General features: G+C 45.3%; 1 protein-coding gene across 3 annotated transcripts in view; it reads right to left on the reverse strand.

The window, feature by feature from the left end:
* Window positions 1-3385: 3385 nt before the first annotated feature.
* SLC44A2 (solute carrier family 44 member 2) overlaps window positions 3386-23531 on the reverse strand; it is a 47284-nt gene continuing 27138 nt past the window's right edge. For all 3 annotated transcript variants that reach the window (XM_014606271.3, XM_059732356.1, XM_014606273.3), the window contains 14 exons: window positions 21431-21514; window positions 20558-20670; window positions 16959-17090; window positions 15826-15925; window positions 15303-15395; window positions 14383-14467; window positions 12298-12560; window positions 12077-12171; window positions 10523-10626; window positions 10032-10105; window positions 9223-9293; window positions 8870-8958; window positions 7329-7413; window positions 3386-6349 (listed from right to left, as the gene is read on the reverse strand). In XM_014606271.3, the coding sequence (XP_014461757.1) occupies window positions 6228-6349; window positions 7329-7413; window positions 8870-8958; window positions 9223-9293; window positions 10032-10105; window positions 10523-10626; window positions 12077-12171; window positions 12298-12560; window positions 14383-14467; window positions 15303-15395; window positions 15826-15925; window positions 16959-17090; window positions 20558-20670; window positions 21431-21514 (1510 nt within the window). In that variant the 3' untranslated portion in view covers window positions 3386-6227. The remainder of the gene's footprint in view (window positions 6350-7328; window positions 7414-8869; window positions 8959-9222; window positions 9294-10031; window positions 10106-10522; window positions 10627-12076; window positions 12172-12297; window positions 12561-14382; window positions 14468-15302; window positions 15396-15825; window positions 15926-16958; window positions 17091-20557; window positions 20671-21430; window positions 21515-23531) is intronic.

Raw genomic sequence — 23531 nt, forward strand, 5'->3', positions numbered from 1 at the left:
GTAGCAAGTTTTAAAATAACCCAAGGTAGTTCTTTTTCATATGGTGTATAATTAAAGGGTGGAGCTCATTGCCACCAGATGCTGTGGAAGCTGGTACTTTAGGTAGATTCAAAAAAGGGACTGGACACATTCTTGAAGGAAAGGGGCTTTGATAGCTATTGAGTTGGGGGAACAGCCTCTGAATCAGAACTTCCTAGACCTTAAACCCTGGAGGCTACAAGTGGAAGAGGAATAGTGGAAAAAACCCTGATCAGACCCCGTTCACTCTCCCTTTTTGTATCTGCTCTCTGTCATGGTGTGACACAGGAGACTGGGCAAGATGGACCAATGGTATGACCCAGGAAATGGTAGTTCTTATGTTATGTATTTGGAGGCACCAATGTTGGAAGCACAAGGCAAAAGTCATATCAGTTTCCCCACAGTGAAATGGGGATTATGTTTACTTACCCGAAAGGACATGGAGGAGGAGAATTCTCAAGTGCTGAACAAGGGCTTTGAACATGCAGGCTCCTGAAGTATTACACGCACAGCAACATGGCAACAGCATCATTCACATGATGATTTTCCCCTGCACAGTGTTTTAGATGAGTTGTGAGAGCTGTCTCTGCAAATTTAAGAGCTTGCCCACAGATAGCTAAGGTAGCAAATATTCTTCTGAAAAAATGAAGGCTTTCAAAAGAGCAAGGAGATCTTACATTGGTGAGAAAAGAATACAAGGGGTTTTAATACAATTAAAAATCCCTTGCCAATTTGCTGTTGGAATGACAGAATCTATGCTACAGTGCAGGCTGATGTGATTCAACAGCTAAATTATCTGCTTAAATCAGAGCAACAATGTAGCCCAGTGATTCTCAACCAGGGAGATGTGAGATCCTTTTAAGGATACTGTGGGATGGCCACACAATATTGGCACTATTAGATGTGCCAACATCTACACACAATTCCCAGGATAAACTCAGAGATTTCATACAGGAATATATAGGGTTAAAAACATTCCAACCTGCGGTAGTCTTTCTGTGTTCTTTGCAACAGAATAATTGCTCTAGTAGTTTTCTCTAGTCAGATAATGAGGGGAAGCTAAGAGCTGGCATTTTCAGAGAGGTGCCTTGAGTCTAAGAGATTGAGAATCACTGATACAGACTAACAAAAGTACTGGAGCTTCCAGATACTATGAATAAAAAACCAAGGTGTACAAAACACCCCAAAAAATAAAAGTAAAAAAAATCCAAACCTTTAATATTTCATATATAAAACAATTCTCATAGCTTACAGAATATTGCAGGGATCTAAAAGTTACTAGAAATAGGTATTAGAAAAAAAGCTAAATATCCTTCAGCGCATATTAAAGTTACAAATAACTGGCCAACTAAGTGGAATAAAGAGGATTTTCTATTTCTTTATTTATTTAAAAAAAGGCGTGATAGCTTCACACAGCTTCTTTAACATCTCTAAGTCCCGCATACTTCGATAACTGCAAACCATCCAAATAGCACCCCATTTCAAGGTTTTCTGAAGCAGGTTAAAATAATAGTAAAATCAAAGTATTAAAGGTTTATTTAATTTTCTAATGCCCTGAAAAGCCTTCTTTTCACCAGCAAAAATGGAAGCTGTTCTTTATTAATAACAGCAGCTCCAGTGGAAGCTGTAGCTAAGCCTAAAACCTGTCACCAACTTGCCTAGTCTGCTCAGATGTGAAAATGGAGACCCATCTCCATAGCAGTTTCTAATATTGCTACCATGGGCTGAGTCTGGTGAATTAGGAATTCCAATGTTATGAGCAGTAAGCAGTCGTACAGATAACAGTTTAAAAGAAGATGCTGTGACTGTTTATCTAAGGCATTGTATTTATGGCACTGAGTTTTTTTGACTGTTTAGTGGCAGTGGTATTTCGATCTCTGTTTCTTTATTTCCCATAAAGTTGGTCTCTACTGATGTGGAAGCTGCCAGTGGATTAGAACTTCCCAGAAGGCACTCAGATGAGAGTTTGAGGAATGCTGCGACTTAAAAGTGTAAGGTAAGTGTGTGTCTTTGACATTTGGGTGGTTCAACCATTGTTAAAACTACTTTGACAGTTGCCAGTTCATCTAATAAAACCATGAAACTATTTCCCATGCATTCAAATGGGCTTCTGAATTCCTAAAGTTCTTCCCAAAGTTAGATAGTTTTATTACAAAATTCTGCTTTACAGTTTATGGTACTTTAAAAAATATAACTTTTTTAAAATAATATTCCTTTATATAATGATGAGTTTTTCAGTGAGCCAGGCTGGAGCACATACTTCTGGGTCATCAGCCTTGTAGAAGAGGCAAAACAAAATATACAAAGCTCTCATCCATAATATTAACCACTTTATCTAAATACCTGTATAGCTGGATAATTAGCATGTCCTATGCTGTATACATGGCATGTTTCAATTAACACTATTGATTTCTCTTCCATGCCTATCATCAGTCAGGAAGGCAGTAGGACATTAGTCAATATATTACTCACTCAAACAATTTAGGGATTTAATGTGATGGTTTTAGTAGATGTATGCTAAAGTAAAATTGGTGCCTATGATTGATATCACAGTCCTTGGTATCATAGACTACCTCCCATGCCATTGAACTTTTGGTTATAAACAGACTAATTGGGCACTTGCTCTCTCCCCCAGAACCAACAACATTATGACAAGTTCTGTAGTAATGGTTACAGGGGTTTAGGTTGTAGCTGTGTTGGTCTAAGGACATAGGCAGACAAGGTTCCTTGGGTGAATTTGATATCTTTTATTAGACCAACCCAAATAGTTGGAGAATAGTTATTAAGCAAGCTTTCGGGTTCAAAAACCCTTTGTCAGGCTAAGGAAGTTTCAGCAGTTGGTGTGTGCTCTTCCTGGATGGAATGAAAAGTAGTAATGGTTACCCGCTCATTAGGGCAGTAGTTTTCATTTTCCTTTTAGCAGATACCTGGCCTTATATAGAACTATTAACAGCAACTCTTTTTGTCTCTCTTAAGAAGGAAGGAATATCCAGCAAAGCTCTCAGGAAAAACCTCTCTCTACTGCTCTGCACAAGCCACCGGTCAACATAAATCTCAACTGAATCATGAATACTGTGGTTCAAAAGATATTAACAAAGTTTGCATATTGGACCAATAGGACATAAGGCTGTATGTTACCCATGCAAGCTTTGTTCCTGAATGGCAGCTGAGAGGGGGAAGGAACAAAAGGGAGTTTCTCATGCATCCGAGTGACCTTTGTTTGTCTTCTTCAAAAGCTTTTTCAGATTGGACGACATAAAGTAAGGCTTTTCTGCTGAGCCATCATTACGTTCCAGGTCTTCCACTGCAAGAGAGAGAATTCCCCCCAAAAGAGGGGGGATTAAAAAAAAACAAACCAGACCTTGAGTAGTGCATGAATATAACATTTTGCCTGGGAACCAGTTACAGAAGGTACGGGGCATCCTCTTGGCAAGGGCTAAGCAATTTGCCGTTGGTCCCATTAAAATAGCAGATGACCTTATATCAACATGCATAAGCTTTTTATGATTCAGACAAAGTCAGATGCTGGAGTGTTATTGCAACAGTCTCAGAAAGCCATAGAAGGGCAGCAAGGAGCCTAGAGGTAGTTAGGTCCTAAAAGAATAGGTGTCCTACTTGTTTGGAAAATACCATATTTTCTTACATAAACCATGCCCTGGACTATTATATGCACCTTGTTTTTGAAACAAAATGAAGGGGAAAAAAAGATGTTTTCAGAGTTATGGCTGCATACAGCAAGAACATAGCCTCATCCTCCCTTTCCTCCTTAATTAAAACTGGAACCCTACCTGCTGCTGCAGACTGGTCTCTGTGTGTGGATCTATGAGTCTGAAAGGAGCTGAAGCATCTCCAAGGCTGTGAAACAGGAGGAGAGAGAGAGAGACCAGCAGAAGCAAGGAGACACCAAAACTGCCCTTAGAAAGGTTAGCTTGATTAGTGGAATATCAAGACCTTTAAAAAGGAGAGATGATCATTAATGCCTCTGGGAGTGAAGAGCAATAAGCCATGAGGTCAACTGATGTCCTCAGCTGCCTGAATAATAATGCCATAGCTGCTGCCCAGTAGAACAGGAATCAAAGAGTGCCTCTAACCTGGTCAGAAAAATCAGCTTCCTCACTTAATACTGGGATACCTTGAGAGAACTACATGGCTTTCTGCTTGTTATCAGACACTGGTTCCTGTTTCTCTTCTAAAACCTAGAAGTCAGAACCACACTGTTTTAGGAACAGAGCAGTGGACTCCCAAAGGAAGGCTGTGTTATCAACAACCATTTGGAAGAAGGTTTCGGTGAGCAGGCAGGTGGTTTGAGAGGACATGGAGGACACCCTCTCATGAGGTGATAGTGCAGTGAGACAAGACACTCCCCTTACTCCTCCAAGCACTGTAACTGCTTGTGACTTGGGTGTAAAGTCACTTGTCATTCCTTTTGGCACACCTCGCCTTGTGGACAACACCCTCATCAACGTATACTACAAGACATCAAAATTAGGCACACTCCCAGTACAGAATACGTTGTTCTGATTCTCTAGCTGTTCAAAGCATTTCAGCTAGTCCAAGAAAAAAAATCATAGAACAGCCTTAAAAAAAACACAAACCAGACTGTCAGAGCTCAGGGAAAACCCTAGAATTTTTGGAGGGTTACAGCATGGTGATGAACCTGGCAGTTTTAAATGTCTACAGCTTTGTCCTGGGAGAATGATTCAAAAGACAGAAGCCTTGTTTGGATAAGAATTAAAAATGCAAGAGCTGGTCGTGATTGCATGAGCCCAGCACAGGCAGTCTCTAAGGGAAAGAACATTTTTTTCTGTTTCCTCTTATGTACAGAAGTCTTTCTGGTCCTTGTCATGTATTCCCTGACACAGAGTTATAAACTTTAAAAGTTTCCCTATATCCAATAACCCATGGAGTCAGTTCCATAGAGGTGTAGGCTCCTACACCTAGGACAAGTTGTCACCTACCTGATCCCCCCCAGAACTGCACATTAGTTGAAAGCTAAGAAAATGCCAGAGCTTTATCATTTAAGACACTCACAGGCCACATCACGGTGCAAAAGTTACTTTCCTCATCTCTCTACTTATGCTGGGGAAAGACTGTGGAGCAGACATCAGCTGAGCTGACTTGCCCTGACATGAGCAAAGTCCCAGAAAGCTAGTTACTACAAAAATCTACTGCCTTCCACTTAGCCCCTCGTAGGTTTATAGGCAACCACAAGATGCGAGAAACCGATTGAAGTCTATGCAAAAAGGCAAGCTGTGTGCACCAATAAAAGATCAAAAAGCTGCTTTTTCACTAATTAAAGAACCTGCCAACTTGTTCAGTCTCATTTCTAAAACAACTGTGTGAGGAAATAACAGCTGTAAGGTTCCTGCTGTAAACACAGAGCAATGTGCTCTGGGGTGAAAAGTTTTCAGGGGCATTGCTGGCCTAACAGATTAGAAAACCCTAACAACTATGAAACTATGAAAGCAAAACTTGCTGCTCGTTAAGAAACCCTCTAGTTTGCTGACTGCTTTTTGCATAGAAAGAGCAGCAAGGAGACTGTTGCTCTTTTCAGCTAGCTGTGGGCAGAGCAACTAAAAAGAAAAAAACCCAGCTGCATCTGAGACAAGCCAACACGTGGACAGCTTTGAGTTCTTAAACATTCTTCAGCCTAACACCATGCCAAGTACAAGGAGAAATCACTTCCCCCAACCAGAGCAAACTTCAATTCATTTGTAAAAAACATTCCAGAAATAACTACAGTGTCCCTTTCATAACTGGTGACCAAGGACAGAGGAAAACACAAGGTAACTTTTTTTTAAAACTCAATATACATTATCCCAGGCATATATAAAAGCCAGCTTTAGCTTCAGACTTTGGGTTCAGAGTCTCGGTGGTTAGGGCTGAAAGTTACCTGCCACGCACAAACAGATGAGAGGGAAATCGGATTTGTTTGAATTTCATCAGTGATGCTTCCACCCATTTGATGCAAAGAATATTTGTTAGCAGAAAGAAAGATACAACATTTGCCCATTTTTACTGCCCAAGAAATTAATGCCCCCTCAGCTCTGTATCCTCAGGAATCCCAAAGACGTCCAGATGAACATTTCTGTTCTGCCACGACTAGGGTAGTCTTGAATGAATACCACCCAGGACAGATTGACAGGGCAAGCAAAAGTTTTCCCCACAAAACACACAAATACTCCATGCCTTTCCTGCTCACTCAAGCCCTATCCTTGACTATCGGCGCTTTTAGATGACTCTAGGCTCCCCTTCAGCAGGATCTCACTCAGTGCCGGAGACATGTAGTAAGGTCGCTCAGGAGATCCATCATTCCTCTCCAGATCTTCACCTTTTCGGAACCCCAGGAAGATGGAGGAAGCAGCCACGGAAGTGGGAGGAACAAGCAGTAGCGGAGTAGCAGGGACAGGCATGGCCAAAGGAAAGAGATGACAAAGAGAGAGAAAAAGAAGGAAAAAACGGAGTTAGTCATAGCTAGGTTCCACCACCAAGACCAAAGCACCCACCAGAGACCCAAATAGGTTAGAGAAGGTCTGCTGTCAGGCTGTCAGCTTGCTTGGCTACCAAGCAGGATGAGGGGAACCCAGTTGTAAGAGGAACAAGGGAGAAGAGAACTCGACTATAATAGAAACAATAGAGGGATTAATTTTCAGAGGCTTCCCCCACATTGTTCTATTCAGACCTTAAATATAAGGTGTCCGTCTCCTAGATCTCTCCCTCCTGGTTACAGCCTTAGTACTACAACTGTGAACACGAAAAGAACAGACACTGGAGATTAACAATGCCACAATGCAGAAGACAGAGAAATTCTCTAAGGCAATGGTACTCAACCTTTGTGAGCTGTGTGCTGGGTGGGTGGTGTCCAGTCTGTCTGTGGGCTATATCTGGCTAATGGGCCTGATCCAGCCACATGGAGTGTGACAAAGGGAGCATGGCCCAACCCTGATCTGGCTATGTGTGTGTTGGTGGAGGAAGGGGGCTGTGGGCTGGGTGTTGAGCACCCCTGCTCCAAGAATTACTCTTAGACTTCTCTGAAGGAGAGGCAGGAGGAAGCCCTGAATTAACCATGACATGTTACAAGGGAGAGAAAGAAGGGAGAGCGCTTCTGTGGTCTTTTGGGGCAAAAAAACTGGTGGTGGGAACAATATCTCTGAGCAAAACAAAACAAAAAAAAATAGTACGAAGAGATAAGCAGAGAAAGAAAGGGACGAGGTACAAAATGCAGAGGAAAGCTCCCTGCAATGAGAGGCTGTATTACACTGCAGTAACACCCAGCAGCCCACCGACTTCCCCGTGGCCCACTGACTTACAGAAGCAGAGGAAGAGGGTGTCCACACACATCCCGTAGACACTGAAGAATCCATGCGCAATGAGATAGGAACCCACGATCACTGTCTGGAAGAGAGACCAAGCTGTCACCTCACTGCTAACCTGAGAGCCACCATATGGTGCAAGGTGCTATGGAAAATGAGTTTCTTGATGGGGAGAGGAGAGACCTGCCAAACCCAAAATTTGCTATTACTGTTCCTTCCTTCTGTGGAAAGGGAAGGAGACTGCCCAGGCCACACAAATGCCAGGTCTCAGGCCCTGTGCTGGACAGGAATGCAAGCTGAAACTGTTACCCTACAATTTTGGATGGAGGAACCAGTGTGTTGATGATGGAAAGAATGCTTGAAAGATAGGAGTTTCTGCTCCACACATGTAGGTTTATTCAGCAGGTCGCACGTATCCCTGTATGTAGAACTGCACTAGTTACTTTACAAGCAAGTCTTGTTTGCTATTGATAAGACAGACCACGGTCTTGATGGGATGATTAGGGGCATACTGTACTAGAGCAGTGAACTTTTTTCCCTGGCAGGCCAGATAGACAATGCCCCATGTCTGTGGGCCAGATCTGGCTGGTGGTCTTAGTCTAGTACCCAGAGTGGATATGGTGGAGCCCCAACTGGCTGCATGGAGGGGAAGGGGGCTTGACCTAGCCCTGCAGGGGAAGGGGAGAGGGCTTGACACAGCCTTAACCCAGCTCTCTGATGGGGAGGGGGCCCAACTCAGCCCCAACCTGGCCCTTCAGGGGGAAGGGGGCACTGCCTACCTCCGACCCGCCACGGGGCTTGGGAATTTGGCAGCAGGGGAGGGTGGCCATATTAATAGCTACTACTCCTTCACCACCAAATTTCCACCCCCATGGGCCAAATGCTGTGGCTCCATGGGCTGTACTTGGCCTGCAGGCTGGAGGTTGAGCACCCCTGGTCTAGTCATCCAGTAGTCTAGTTAGTCTAACAATCCTTTGTTTCCAAATATTGTTATGCCTTTGTGACTTATTTATTAATTATTTTCACCAGGAATACTGCTACAGATAATGGCTGTTTATTTGCAGCACAGAGTTTTTACTATGAGGTATTTAAAAAAAAATGCTGTCTGCATAAACACACTCAGACTGGCAGATGGTTTTTTATCATACTCTTTTTCTTCCTGAAATCTCCAGCCCATTGTCCTTGACAAAGTTTCTACTTTGGCAAAACTTTCAGCTTCTTTGCTCAACTTGAACAAGCTAGTGGCATTTTAGCCAGCTCAATTCCTATGCAATGCCTTGCAGGAATGGATACTGGAAGTTCTTAGGGTCATAAAACCATCTGGAAGAGGTGGTAAACAGGTAGATTTTTGCAACCATTGTCTCGCTCCAGAGAAATGCCCAGGTTTAAATGAGACATACAGAACAGACTCTCTTTGATTTATAAGCTAGGTTCACTTCAGGGCAGCACAGCTTTCTTTGGTGTCTTTGTATCTGGTTCAGGGCAGAGCTAAGGTCCCATTTTTGCCATCTCTAAATCAATCATAAAAAGATACCCACCAGGATAGGGACCCAGTAATAATTCAGAGGTGGGGCTGAATCCTGCACCAGTTTTATTCGCTGGGTGAAGAAGAAGAAGGCAAGAATTCCTAGAAAGAAGAAGAAAAACAACAGTATATCCCATGAGTGCCTCCAGAGAGAGCCCAAGAAGGGTGATGCTATGGGGGTAGGGGAGGAAGGAGACCTAGAGGGGCATAGGGAAAGGAAGTTGGTTCCTGGAACATACAGGGAAATTTAGGAGCAGTTGAGCTGTGATGACAGGCTGCTTTCATCAGAGCCTCTCTACAGGTACAGGGGAAGGGGCTCTACAGGAATAAAACCCCCAAAGAGGGCTGAAGTCATCATTAGCTTACCAACACTTCCCACAATAAGGAGTTTTCCAAGGAAGAGCAGGAAATCGGTGACTTTATCCAAAACAGCCACCCTGGGAACAAAGAGAGAAGTGAGGATCTTTTCTTTCCTCCCTTAATTCTGTCTGGAGGGGGGAAAGAGGGCATCCAGGGAGTTTCAGCAGTTTTGCTGTAGAGACAATGGGGGACAAAGGCCATTGAGGAGATAAAGACGTGCAAAGAGGCCGGGAAAATTAGAACGTGTGTGTGTGTGTGTGTGTGTGTGTGTGTGTGTGTGTGTGTGTGTGTGTGTGTGTGTGTGTGTGTGTGTGAGAGAGAGAGAGAGAGAGAGAGAGAGAGAGAGAGAAACACAGGGGGAGAATAAACTTCCAATCGAGCTGCTTCGTATGTCTATCCAAGTCCTTCTCTGCATTATAGGCAGCAGGTGGATAACAGTTCTTCCCCTGCAATTTGAAGCTCTTAGGCTTTGGTGGCTTCAGGGTTTGCTATGCCTATATCTCCAGCTGCTCACAAGCGAGAGGTGGGTCTAGAACAATATTTCACAAGCTTGTGATACCTGGGGCATACCTTTTTTCTGAATTAAAATTGGTGGCACTTGTCTCACACCCAGAAGTGTGTGTATATTTATCTATTTATAATAAGGCATAATACACACACACACAAATATATACACATGCACATACACATCTGTAGACATAGATATATGTATCTATATAGACAGAGATGATAGAGATATGCATCTCCATCCCCAGGTATCAAAAGTTTGGCAAACACTCAGGAGGTGGGAGCCAGTCCTGTTGCCAGGCTCTTACCTAATGATGTTTCTCATGAGCAGGAAGAAGGCATTCCTGGCAGAAGTGCAGAAGTTGGTACCATAGATGGCAACCTGGATGGGACCATGGAGGCAGACATAGAGAGAAAAGAAATGGTTAACTCAGAAGAAAGGGTAGGTTTTGCCCCAAGTCTGCAGACTGTCAAGCAGCCTTCTAACCTGGTCACATAGACAGCAGGGTAGATTTGCACCTTATAGACTAACCAGAACACATGCATATAAAGCCAACACCAATTCCTTTGTGTGCAAAGCAAAAGTGATGCCAGCTGCACTTCTGATCGTGTAGCCATCACCTGGAGACAAGCCAAACCCACACACCTAGAACAGCCACTGCCTCCGAAAACCCAACTGAGATCCCCAGGGAGCAATCATTGGCAGGCAGGGAACAATAAGACTGAGACTCTCCAAGCTGTAGTGACCCTTCCCACTTTGTCAGCTGCTTGGCACTGGTTCTCCAATGGGCACCCTCACCATGATGTATGCATTCCTGGTCAGGAACTTGAGACATTTTTCAAGGCACCAAAAGCAGCACTTGAGACAGCTCAGGAGGAACTTGGCAAATTTGTTCTCAGCAACTAGGACCAAGAGAGACAAGAAAAAGAGGGTGAGAAGCAGAAAGAGGCAGAAACTTGGGTCTCAGAAATCCCAGCAGTGGACACCTTGCCCCCCTGATCCCCTGCCACACATTGAGAGAACATCTCCCTAGGCACACTGCCCACTCGTTTACGTTCTCCAGCCCTTTTTCCTTCTCTTACTATTTTGACCCATGCCACCTCAGACAGAGCAGACAGCTGCCTTCCCATCAAAAGTACTCCCAGCAAATGCTTGAAGCCAGCCAGGCAAAAACATCCTCAGTCACACTGCAGCAGGGTTCCTTAGCTCCTGCTACTTAAGAGACTGAGAAGGCAGCACATAGAAGAGCTGCAGACAACTCTCTGGGGCAAGATGCCTGCAGTAAGCTATGGAGGCTGCACATAGCAAGCAGATAGCTAAGAAGCACATGGAGGACAGTTGGGCAGAGTGCAGTAGGAGCAGGAGAAGTATTGAGCTAAACAAAAACCCCTGAGACAGTCAGAGGTGACTGGAAAGAGGTGAAGGCCAGGATATTTAAAGCCTGGCTCCAGAGCTAGAGGGTCAGCCTAGCTCTGAGCTGCAGAGAGGACAGAACCCCTGGGTCCTGCTACATATTCAAATTAAACCTGGATAGAAACCAGCTATAGAGTTGTTACACATTTTCAAGCACTAATGTTGAAGCTGGTTGCTGTTTTTATAGCTGCATAGCCATTTTTATGGTGTGATAATTACTTTGCATGAGTGGCTGGTCTGAATTTATTGCACGATTCACCAGTTCCTTGTATGACAACTACTTGCATGTGTGGGCAGTCTAAATTTATGGTGCAACTGGCTGGTGAATTGCATAATATATAATGTGTAGCAGGGGCCCCTGAAAGCCCAGGCTGCTAAGGTGGTAGACATAGTCAGTCCAAGAATCCAGGGAAGCTGGAGCAAGCCAGGGGGCAGAGGACTGAGAAGTACCAGGACCTGAAGACTCAGGAAACTGGAGGTTTGGGTAGCGGCTGCAGGGAAAGTTTGGAGGTCACATGCAGGACACTAGGGGCACTTTGCAGGGCAAGGATGTGAGGGGTCAAGGCCTGGGAACCAAGGTCCAAGGCACTGGACTGGGGCTGAGGGCTTGGCCAAAGAAAAAAGCGGGCCAAGGCTGGGATGGTTGAAACCCCAACAAGTGCTTTGAGGTCTGAGTGGGGAGGGATGCCTTAAAGGGATAGCACCCCTAGAGAAGCATACAGACCCTCCCTTTCCCCACCCCAGAATGAGTTTAGGCAGAGAAGCTCAAGGACAAAGACAAAAGGAAGGAGGCACCACTGAAGCTACTCCCAGCCTTCAGGTACTGGAAGAGAAGGGGATGGAGTATGGCAGGTGGGTCTGACCCCACAGGGGAACCAGGTGGTGGGGCAGACCTCATGAGTTTGTTTTTTGGAGTGTGTAGAATTCCCAAACCTCTACCTTTCAGCCTGTGGTCCAGATATTCTAAAATGACTCTGATGACCTGGACAATGGCAAGAATCAGAGACCCAAAAGCCAGCGAGCCAGTGTGGTACCTGCCATGGAAAGAGAGTGAGAGGATCTGGGTTAGAGGCCACTTCTTGGCACCCTTTGCTGTGTTTTATTTATTTGTCTCCACCAAAAGGCACTGTATAATTATAAAGAAAAATTCCAGCACCTACCTGAGTGCACGCCCAAAGGATGAGAACAGGGGAAAAGCTGGGATGTCATCAGGCTTCTTGAAGGCCCAGTAGTAAGATGCAAAGGCACCAGCAAGGGTGACTTGTCCCAATGCTATCACAAAGTTGGCCAGCCAGAAAAACATGAAGACATTATAGAACTGGAGGAAGATGAGGTATTTGTGATAGGCCGTCTCACCTCCGTAGAAGGCAAAGAGGCAGCGAGCATCTGGGCACTGTTTGGTGATGTTGGTGGTATTAAATGTCTAGACAAAGAGGAGGAAAGACATGCTTAGAACTTAAAGAGTTATGAGAACCATAAGGAATCTAGGCTGTTGATTCTCAACCAAGATGCCTTGAGATCCTTTCAAGGGTGAGATACAATGATAGCTCTGCTCAGGGCGCAAACATGATTCATGAGATAAACCCAGAGATCACAGAATCATGCAGAAGTGGGGCTGGAAAGTATCTTCAGAGGTTGAATCTAGTCCATCCCCCTGCCTGAGGCAGGATCATCCTTGTCCAAACCATCCTGGACAAATCCATCATCTAAACTCTTCATAAAATGACCATCAGCCTTAACAACACCAGACATCACATCCAAACCTGCCACTGGTAAAGCAGGGGGACCATGGCAACTGAAGTCTTGCTTCTGTGAAAGGTTGTTAATATATGCTCAAGAGCAGGCCATTCCCCCTGTTACAGAGGAAGGCAAACCCCACTCCGGTCCATGCTAATCTGAGCAAGGGGTGAAATTCCTTCCTAACCTCAATGCAGCATCGGTTTGAGCCTGAGTGAAGGGGCAAGACCCTCTAGGCAGGACCCTCCAGGTTTGAGTCCCAGAAGAAGCATTGGCCCAGCTCAGTCATCATCGTCAACCTGGACCTGAGGAATACCTGAGGAAGGCTTAAAAACACCCTCACACATGTAGCAGAAAGTAAGCAGAAGAGCCAACCACAGTTCAAATTGGAATCCATGAGGGCATACAGACCCATTGTGGGTTTTCCAAGTTCTTTGCAACAGGATTGCTTCATTATTTTCTACAAACCAAGTGAAAACTGGCAATTTCCAAGGGAGGCCTCAAGCTGATTTAGGTTCTTGCCAACCCAAAAGCTGCCTCTGAAGTCTGAGCCTGGGAAATTATTCTTTACTGCACATACACCACCCTTGAACCTGGCAGCAGCTGCCTTTTATCAAAATGGAGAAAAGGATAAGATTCCACATGCTGTTGTTCACTCCGCCTCTGAAGCTCTACCCATAATTCTGGGCAGTTAATATGATGAAGATAAATAGTGTGACCAGAACTCAGAACGAGGAGTCGGGAATCTCCAAGTTCTAACTGCAGCTCTTAGTATGACTATGAAGCTTCCTTTGCAGCAAGTCTGCTTCTTAGATTCTCTGGAATAAAAGGGACCCAGACCTCCCTCCAAAGGGTGTGAGGGAGAGAATGAATACTTAGAAAGTATCTTGGAGATGAATAGAGTTCACTATTAAGATCTTTCCTAACTGGGGAAGTGCAGAGAAGAACACTGTTTATGAAGCCAGAGGGACTGACTTGGGAGAAAGAGACTGCAGGAACTCTACCATGAACGAAGGTGGATTATAAGAGCAATCGAACACAAAGATGCGAACATCATCCAAAGGGTCAAGAAGGGATGAAGAGGTTTAAGTGGTTCCAAGGGGCTTTCTTAGCAAATAACATCTTTCAGGTACCTTCTAGGACAACACTAGCTACCAGAGGGCCCTGCCACACAGGTTCAAAACAAAGCTGGATTGAAACCAGCTATAAAATTGTTACATACTTTCAAGCACTAGCTTTGCAGTTGGCTGGTTCTTTTTATAGCTGGATGGCCATTTTTATAGCACGATAATTACTTTGCATGTGTGGCTGGTGCAAATTTAGTACATGATTCACCAGTTCAGTGCACATCAATTACTTTACACATGTGGCGAGACTAAATTTATTCTGCAATTTACCAGTTAACTGCATAACATATGTCACATAAGGCAGGGGCCAAAACATTTTCATATGAATGTGCACACCTAAATCTTATTACCAGTGTGTCAGTCTTCAGAGAATCTCCTTACCTCTGGTTTACAGGTCTGTCCAGCAAATGCACACGGTGTCTCATTGAAGACCTTGTAGACAGCCTCATTCGAGGTAGATAAGAATCTGAGGTCAAACCGTTAAGGGGATCCAACATTTTGAAACCTGGACTGGAACTCTGAGTCTGTCCATGCAGATTTACCATCCTTACTATTACCGTTTCTCATTTGCACTGAAAAATACACTGACATGGTTCTGGAGGCAGCCGATCTACCCAAGGGACTGCTTGCTTGGTCCCTGGTGTTTCATCACCATCCCTGAGGTCAGCTGCAAGCAACCTTTACAAATAACATCTATGTGCCAAGTGCATTTGGCAAAAACACACTGGAAGTTGTTCCCAGTAGTCATTCCTCAGTTCTGGAGTTCTCTCCCAGATGGACCCACAGCCTAAACCTGGACACCTTCTGGAAGTGCTGTATGACCTGGTTATCTGAGCAGCCCATCAGAAGTGCACTGCAGGGGCACCATCTGGGGACTTGGCTTTCTTGCTTACATAGAATTTTATTTTGATATCTTTGTGTCTTTATCAATGCCTTTGTTTTTTATCGTAAGGAGCCTGGAGCTGCTATGTTTGTCCAGGACTTTCTTAAATATATGACTCCAGCCCCCAAGTGTGGGAAAGAGCATCACTGATTGGCAGGTACTGAATACACTTGACACCAAGTAAAACTATACATGCATTGGCATGATCTGATTCAACAGAAAGGAACCTAAGATTCACACATACAGTTTCAATGCATCCGCACAGCTCACAAGAGCCTCTTTTGCTGGGGGTGACCTATACATCGAATACATACGTACAACTAATTCTATAGCGTTTCTTGCCTTCTGGAGGGTGTAAGATCTATACACCTCCCTGCATCTTCCCATCAGGGAAGTGGAGAGGAAGATGGAAGGATACACAGCAGTGCTGGCCCAGTAAGCGATACAGAGACACAACAAGAAGAAGGTGCAGAGAGGAAACAGGAGGGATGTCATGATGTGGCCAATAGCCCTGTTGGTGGGGAATGGGAGGTAGAAAGGAAGAAGGTTAATTAAAAAAAACACCTTTTCCGGCAAGAGAAATTCAGACAGAACAGAAGCCTTCCGCAGGCCATAGCCTGTGCACAGGCGCCATTAAACTTCTCACAGCCAGACTACCACAATGCAGCCACCTCTGGTGTAAGGCACAGGGTTGGGCAGGGAAGGAGGGCTACACACAGTTTGCATGTTAAACCCAGAAAGGGCTGGAGTCTTTCTTGTCACACAACAGACAGCTGGGCTGGGATGGTTTAGTCAGCCAATCCTGCCTGAAGCAGGAGGCTGGACTAGATATAACCTCATGAGGTCCCTTCCAGCCTGACTTCCCTAGGATCCTATGAACTGCGTTCCCCTGTCCCCACCCCTCTTTGATTCCTGGGTGCCGTGATCTGTACTGTACGTACCGGCTGGCTTCCTTGATGAGCGCAATGGCAATAAGGATCCTCTTACGGAGGAAGATGAGCAATAGGATAATGACAACTTCCAGGATGCACAGGATAATCACTGGGGAGAAGAGATCAAGAGTTGTTAAGGGAGGTGGGGGCCACAGACTCCTGTCACCAGGACTTGTCCAGAGCTGAAATCCATGTTGAAAAATGGTCTCCATCCGTCCCCCTGCAGCTTGGCCTGCCCATCCTGAGCTTGATCCGATGGCAGAGATATCATTATACCCAGGGCAAGTTCTTGTAGTGTATAAAAAGAACCCTTTCAGTATGATCACCATTGTCATAGCACCTTCAGGGGCACAACCTGGATCAAATCTCCCTTTGTGCTGGCAACCCCTGGGGAAATCCATCACCTCAAACCCTGTGTGCAGTTATGGTCTCCGTACCTCCAAAAGGATGGTGTAGAATTTGAACAGGTCCAGAGAAGAGGAACCAACATTATCAGGGGCCTGGACCAGTTGCCAGACCAGAGGAGACTTAAAGGCCAGGGTTCTTCAGCTTGGAAAGGAACAGACTGAGGGCAGATGGGATAGAGGTCTATACAATCATGAAGGGCATGGAACAAGTGAACTGGGAACTGTTCATCATGTCCCAAGATACTAGAACCAGGGGACTCCCACTGAAATGAGCAAGCAACTGGTTTAAAACTAACATGAGAAAGGACTTCCTTATGCAATGTGCCATTAGTGTGTGGAATCTATTGCCACAGGATGGGGTGGAGACAGATAACAGCCAGATTCAACATGGGACTGGATAAATACATGGCTGATAGATCTCCTCATGGCTATTGAGCAGAATGTTTGGAGAAGTTTCCTTCGGCATCTTGAAACCAATAACGGTAGATGCCAGGGAAGGTACTGAATAGGGGATGGATCCCTCTAGAGATATTCATTTTAATGATCTCCCTCTATAACATCCACCTCTGCCACTGTCAGGGGCAGGATACTGGGCTAGGTGGGACCATTGGTCTGACCCAATAGAGCACCTATGTTCTTATGCAAGGATGCCCCCCAAGAGATGAGCACCATGGAGCGCTGCACGGAAAAGTGGCATGGTCCAAGCCCTAGTCTCAGGGCAGTAGAGAGACTTACTGAAGGCCAGCCAGGTCTGCTTCAGGTGGAGATAGACTCGCAGGTCTGTCTGGAAGCCCAGGTCCATCAGGGAAACGTCAGAGCCTGCCTCTCCTTTCAGTTTGCTGTACTCCATGTAACAATGGAAGATGCCTGTGATATGAGATGTCACACAAGAGTGAAACCATGGAGACAAGAAAGACACCCACAGCCCCAGCCTAATGTTATCAAGTGGGGTCTAAGCTGTGGAAACTCCTCTCTGTGCTGCGAATCAGAGCCCTGTAGCTTTGATGTGGAGGGGCCTAAACTAGTGGTTCTCAAACTTCTTAGACTCAAGCCATGCCTCAGAAAGCAAACTCTTTAGTTTTCACTTGATTTTTGGTTACAGAACAACAACTGAGCCATTCTTTTTTTGCAAAGAACTCAGCCCACAGCAGGGCAGGATGGTGTTAATACCCTGGAAGTGAGGGGCACAGCCTTTGAATCAGAACTCCCTAGATTTTAAGGGCATTTGTACATATGTGAGTGCCACAGCATTGGGCGCATTTAAAAACACCTGGCACTGTGGCACATGCATTTGGGTAAACGGTGAAATGCACATCAGCACTGAGAAAATGGTGGCGGCGCACTTTTGAACTAAAACACATCAAAAGTGTGCCCAGGGAGCAGCAAGGCAGACCCTACGAGGAGAGGCTAAGGGACCTGAACCTGTTCAGCCTTCACAAGAGAAGGCTGAGAGGGGATCTAGCGGCCGTCTATAAACTTACCGGGGGGACCAGAGGGGAATGGGTGAGACCCTGTTCCTCTGAGCACCTCCCGGAGTAACAAGGAATAACGGCCACAAGTTGACTGAGAGTAGGTTCAGGCTAGACATCCGAAGGCACTACTTCACAGTCAGGACAGCCAGGATCTGGAACCAGCTTCCAAGGGAAGTGGTGCTGGTTCCTACCTTAGGGGTCTTTAAAAGGAGGCTTGATATTTACCTAGCTGGGGTCATATGAGCTTAAACTTACCAGGGGTAATATAAGCCCAGTATTCATTCCTGCCCAGGGCAGGGGGTCGGACTTGATGATCTGCTCAGGTCCCTTCTGACCCTACATCTATGAACCTATGAACTATGCCACTGCCATTTTCTGCATGCTGATGTGCATTTAACTATTTATACAAATGCATGCGACAGCGCCGGGTGCGTCGATTTGCATGCTTCGCAGATTCAGTTAATCGAGTCTGCTCCAATGCGGTGAATTTCTGGTGCATCGGAGCGGACAATAGGTACGTGTATAAATGCCCTAAATGCTGGAGGGGTGTAGGTTGTAGCCATGTTGGTCTAAAGACATAGGCAGACAAGGTTCTTTGGGTGAATCTGATATCTTTTATTAGAGCAACTTAAATAGTTGGAAAACAATTATTAGGCAAGCTTTCAGGTTCAAAAACCCTTCGTCAGGTTAAGGAAAGTTCAGCAGTTGGTGTGTGCTCTTCCTGGATGGAATGAAAAGTAAAGAAGCCAGGCTGGGCTGGTATGCATACAAGACAGGTAGTCATTTCTGATGGAACTCAATCAGAGATTGTATGTTTTCAGTCCAAATGATGAAGATGTCATCGATATATCTTAAGTATAGCAAGGGTTTGATAGTGCAGTTCTTGAGGAAGTTTTTGTTCAGGTGGCTCACAAAAAGGTTGGCATACTGATTGAGTTCCATCAGAAATTCAACAACCACCACCCCTCCATCCAACTTTCTCTAGAATACTCCAGCACCAACATCTCCTTTTTAGACACGATGATCAGAATGATAAAATACAGACCACGTTATACAATAAACCCACAGACCAACACACATATCTGCACAGAACCAGCAATCACCCTAAACACACCAAAACAGCTGTGATATACAGCCAAGCCCTCCGATACCACTGAATTTGCACTGAAGAGAACACCTGGGATTGCCACCTCACCAATCTTAAAAAGGCTTTCACCCAGCAAGGACACTCCTCCAGAGAGACAGATCGCACGTTTGAAAGAGCCACCCAGATACCACATGAAGAACTGCTGCAGTACAGAAGAAAACCCCCCACAAATCGCACACCGCTGATTATGACATATCACCCCTCCCTCGAACCTGTACAGAAAATCCTCAAACAATTGCAATCCATATTAGAAAGAGACCCTATTCTTAAAAAGATCTTCCCAGAGCCACCCATCCTAGCCTTCAAACAAGCACCGAACCTCGCTAACCTCATCACCAGAAGCAAACTTCTCCAGGCCCAGAACACACCAAATGGATCCAGACTGTGCCATGACAAGAAATGCAAAACCTGCCAACACATCTCCACCACCCCCATAATTACAACACCCCACAACAGAGCCATCAGCATTCCCAGATCTTACAGCTGCACCTCCAGAAATGTAATATATCTCATCCAATGCACCAAATGCCCTGATGGAAAATACATAGGAGAGACCAAACAACACCTGCGCACCAGAATGAATGCACACCGGAAATCCATCAAAGACAGGAATACCCAAGTACTGGTGGGGACACATTTCTCACAAGAAAGCCACTCTCTCCGATCTCTCAGTCCTGATCCTCAAAGGAAACTTACAAAATACTTCCCAGAGACAAGCGTATGATCTCCACTTCATCAACCTTCTGGATACTAAAAATCATGGACTAAATATAGACATTGGATTTATGACACATTATAACCTGCCTGACATCTGACTCCCCAGGTATCTCTCCACTATTCATCCCTCTCCGCGCCCCACCCCCAAGCCTGTCTCTCACCCATTGACTCCTCAATCTACATTTTCACTGACTGCCTATCTTGTATGTATACCAGCCCAGCCTGGCTTCTTTACTTTTCATTCCATCCAGGAAGAGCACACACCATCTGCTGAAACTTCCTTAGCCTGATGAAGGGTTTTTGAACCCGAAAGCTTGCCTAATAATCGTTTTCCAGTTATTTAAGTTGGTCTAATAAAAGATATCAGATTCACCCAGAGAACCTTGTCTACCTAAATGCTGGAGGCTGCAAGTGAGAGAAGAACAGGGTAAACCCAGCTCACTGTCTCTTTCAACATCTGTGCTCTGCCACTGCGTGACACAGGGGACTGAGCAAGATGGACCTAGGGTCTGACCCAGGAAATGGCAATTCTTATGCTCTTATTTGAAATGTCTGGGTTTATCCTGTCAAACAGATTTGCACCTCTAAGTGCTACAATTGTGTGGCACCCTGTAGTACTCTTGAAAGGATCTCAGGGCATCCTGGTGGCAAACCACTGGCTTATACATGTTTTAGGATGCAGGAATAATAAGGCTCCCTCCAATGCACAGTCATGAAAGGAACTGCTTTCTATTATGTCCCTCTCAGGTCCTGGGCTGGAATGAATAGAACCCACCTGCTACCAAGAGTCAGCAGAAATAACCTGCAACTTTGGGCAGAAGAGCCCCTTGTCTCTGTTGCAATCTCCAAGTACATCAGGAATGGCCAAAGACAGTGACTGGACTGGAGTGACCCGGTGTTGCTAGGCTAATTTCAAATATCTCTGCAGAGAAGGGGCAGGGAAGAGGGAATCCCCAGAGTCATCCCCTACTCCAGATCCTGCCCTCAAGACCTCTCACCATATCCAAGCACCAGGATCACCATCACAATCATCACCCAGACCATGATTCCTGCCAGGAAGCGGAGAAGGATGACGAAGATGAGGCTGGCCACCATGGCAATGACTAGACCTCTAGGGAAGGAAGAGAGTAGCAAAGTCAGAGAACACATGAAGAAGCATGTCCATGTTACAACTTGCTCTTCTCTGTGCCCTGCATCTGTGTCTCATTAACACTTTGCTTCTCTTTTGCTTTCCAGGTGAGCTTTCATGATGGTAAAAGGTACCCAGCTGACAGTCTTCACCATGGCAATCCTCAGTTGCTGGGGCACATAAAAGCTAGTTTCCTCCTCAGCTGCATACACTGCATTTCAGTCCCAGAAGGACATTCTCAAGGGGCAAGAGGAGAGTTTCACCCAAAGCCTGGTTACACCCTGGGTCTCTGGCAGATACTAGCAACAAGGAGATCAATCAGCCCAACCAGACATGGGACCAAGACCCATATTCATTGCATTTAATATGCCCAGGAGTTGGAGATAAATAAACCTAAGCCACTACTTCCTAGGGGCACGACTGAAACCAGAAATCACTTCCAATTATCTTATTCACTACCCAGTCACTCTGACTTGCTTTATTCCTTTCTTCACTTTAAATTACTTCTACCTTCCCAAAATCAGCACAGGGATGGAAAAACCCTGCCCCCACACACAAGCTCTCCTACAGGCTTGCTCCAATACAGCCCCATTCTCAGATAACACATTTTCTGCTGGATGTCGTGCCCGGAAAACATTAGCGGCCTCTTGGCTCCATTTCTGCCCAGCCCTCTTTGTCCAGTGGGGGTCAGACATAATGCAGTTTTGTATGCATTAGATCAGGTGGTCGGTTTTCTGCTCACATTATTATCCAGTACCAGGAAACTGTGTAATCTTCAAAGATCTTCATGGCCAGTTGTCTTGCTTCCAGAACCACATTTGCTTTCCTGGAAATCAAAGCAGTAGGGAGCAGAGGAGGAAGGAGAGGAGCATTAGTGTCGACTCAACGCAGCACAGTGGTTCTTACAGAATCATAGAAAAGTGGAGCTGGAAGGGACCACCAGAGATCATATTGAGTCCAACCCCTGCCTGAGGCAGGATCAGCCCTGTCAAAACTATCCCAGAAAAATCCATCATCTAATCTCCTTGTAAAACTACTGTCAGCCCTGACACAATATCAGACATCACACCTAAACCTGTCACAGAGAAAGCAGAAGGATGACAGCAGCCAATGCTCTTCTTCTATAAAATGTTGTTAATATACCCTCAAGAGATTCCAGGTATGCCCCTGTTACAGAAGAAGGCATAAACCCCCCAGTCTGTCCCAATCTGACCAGAGGTAAAATTCCTTCCTGACCCCAAATATGGCATCAGTCTGATCCCAAGTGAAGGGCCAAGATTCTCCTGCCAAAAACCTCTGGATTTAGTCCCAGCAGGAGCATTAGCACACCCTGATCAAAATCTCCAGCCTGGGCTGTAGCCAACACCCAATGTCTCTAAAGGAGACTTAAAAACATCCTGACACATGTAGTGGCGGGGGGGGGGTAAAATTCTCCCTTGCTGACTACAAAAAGACACCTGACTTCAGCCAAGAAGCCAGTCTGTTACCTCTACTGCTTATACTGAAGATTCTTAGTGATCCCTTTTCTGAAGTCTTTTGTTGTACCATGTTTTATACTTGCATTTCCAAGAGTTTTAGAATTGCCTTTTATTGGATCAGACCCTAGATCCATCTTGCCTAGTCTCCTGTGTCACACAGTGGCAGAGAGCAGAGGCTGAAAGGGAAAGTAGACTGGGTCTGACCAGGGTTTTTCCCCCTGTTCCTCTCCCACTTCCAGCCTCCAGTATTTAATGTCTAGGGAGTCCCAACTCAGAAGCCATTCCCTTCACTCCCCCACTCAATAGCTACTGATGCCCCTTTTCTCCAAGAAGGTCCCCAGTCCCTCTGTGAATCGAGGTAAACTCTCAGCTTCCAACAAATCTGGTGAAAATGAGTTTCACCTTTTAATGAAACAAAAGGTGAAAAGGAACTTCCTTTTGTTAGTTTTGAACTGGTGGCCTCCTAGTTTCATGTTGTGAGTCCTAGCTCTTGTCTGGTGAAAGTTAGTCAATAATAAATCCTACCTTCTCTTGGCTGTTCAGTATTTTGTGAGTCCTTATGATCCCCTCAAGCATCTCTTTTCTAAACTGAATAGGCCTAGCTTTGTTAGTCTCACCTCCTATGGAAGCCCCTCCATACCACTGATCATCCTTGTGCCTTCTGTGAAACTTCTCTAGATCTTTTAACACATTTTGGAGGTGCAGGGACCAGAACTGGGCACAAGATTCAAGGGGTGGAAGCACCATGGATTTATAAAGGGGCATCATCATGCTTTCCCTTTTGTTCACAGTTCCCTCCTGAATAATCCATAATATCCTGTTTGCCTTTTTGACTGCTGCCGAGTACTGAGCTGATGCTTTTAGCAAACTGTCTACAAAAACTCCCAAATCTCTTTCTTGTGTGGTAACAGCTAATGTAGAACCCATTGTAGTGTGGGTGTATTTTGGGTTATTTTTGCCCACATGCATAACTTTACATTTAACTACACTGTTTTACACTTATCTACTGAATCAGACCTTAAATGCTGTAGGCTGCAAGTGAGAGGAACAGGGGGGGAAAAATCCTAGTCAGACCCAGTTCACTCTCCCTTTCAGCAACTGCTCTCTGCTGCCATGTGACACAGGAGACTGGCCAAGAGGGACCTAGAGTCTGACCCAGAGAATGGCAGTTCTCAAGTTCTTATGTACTGGCTTTAGGGGAGGCACGGGGTATGTTTGTTCTGTGTTTGTCACGTGTCTGGTCTTGCATATCCTCAGCACTCCTACACTCCTAACCACAGATAAGAAGCTCACCTCAAGGGAAGGAGTTTCTCCAAGGAACAGTTGCCTCCATAGCCTATCATCAGGGCTACTGTTAATACTCCA

Source organism: Alligator mississippiensis, chromosome 8 (assembly GCF_030867095.1).
Source record: "Alligator mississippiensis isolate rAllMis1 chromosome 8, rAllMis1, whole genome shotgun sequence".
Lineage (NCBI taxonomy): Eukaryota > Metazoa > Chordata > Crocodylia > Alligatoridae > Alligator > Alligator mississippiensis.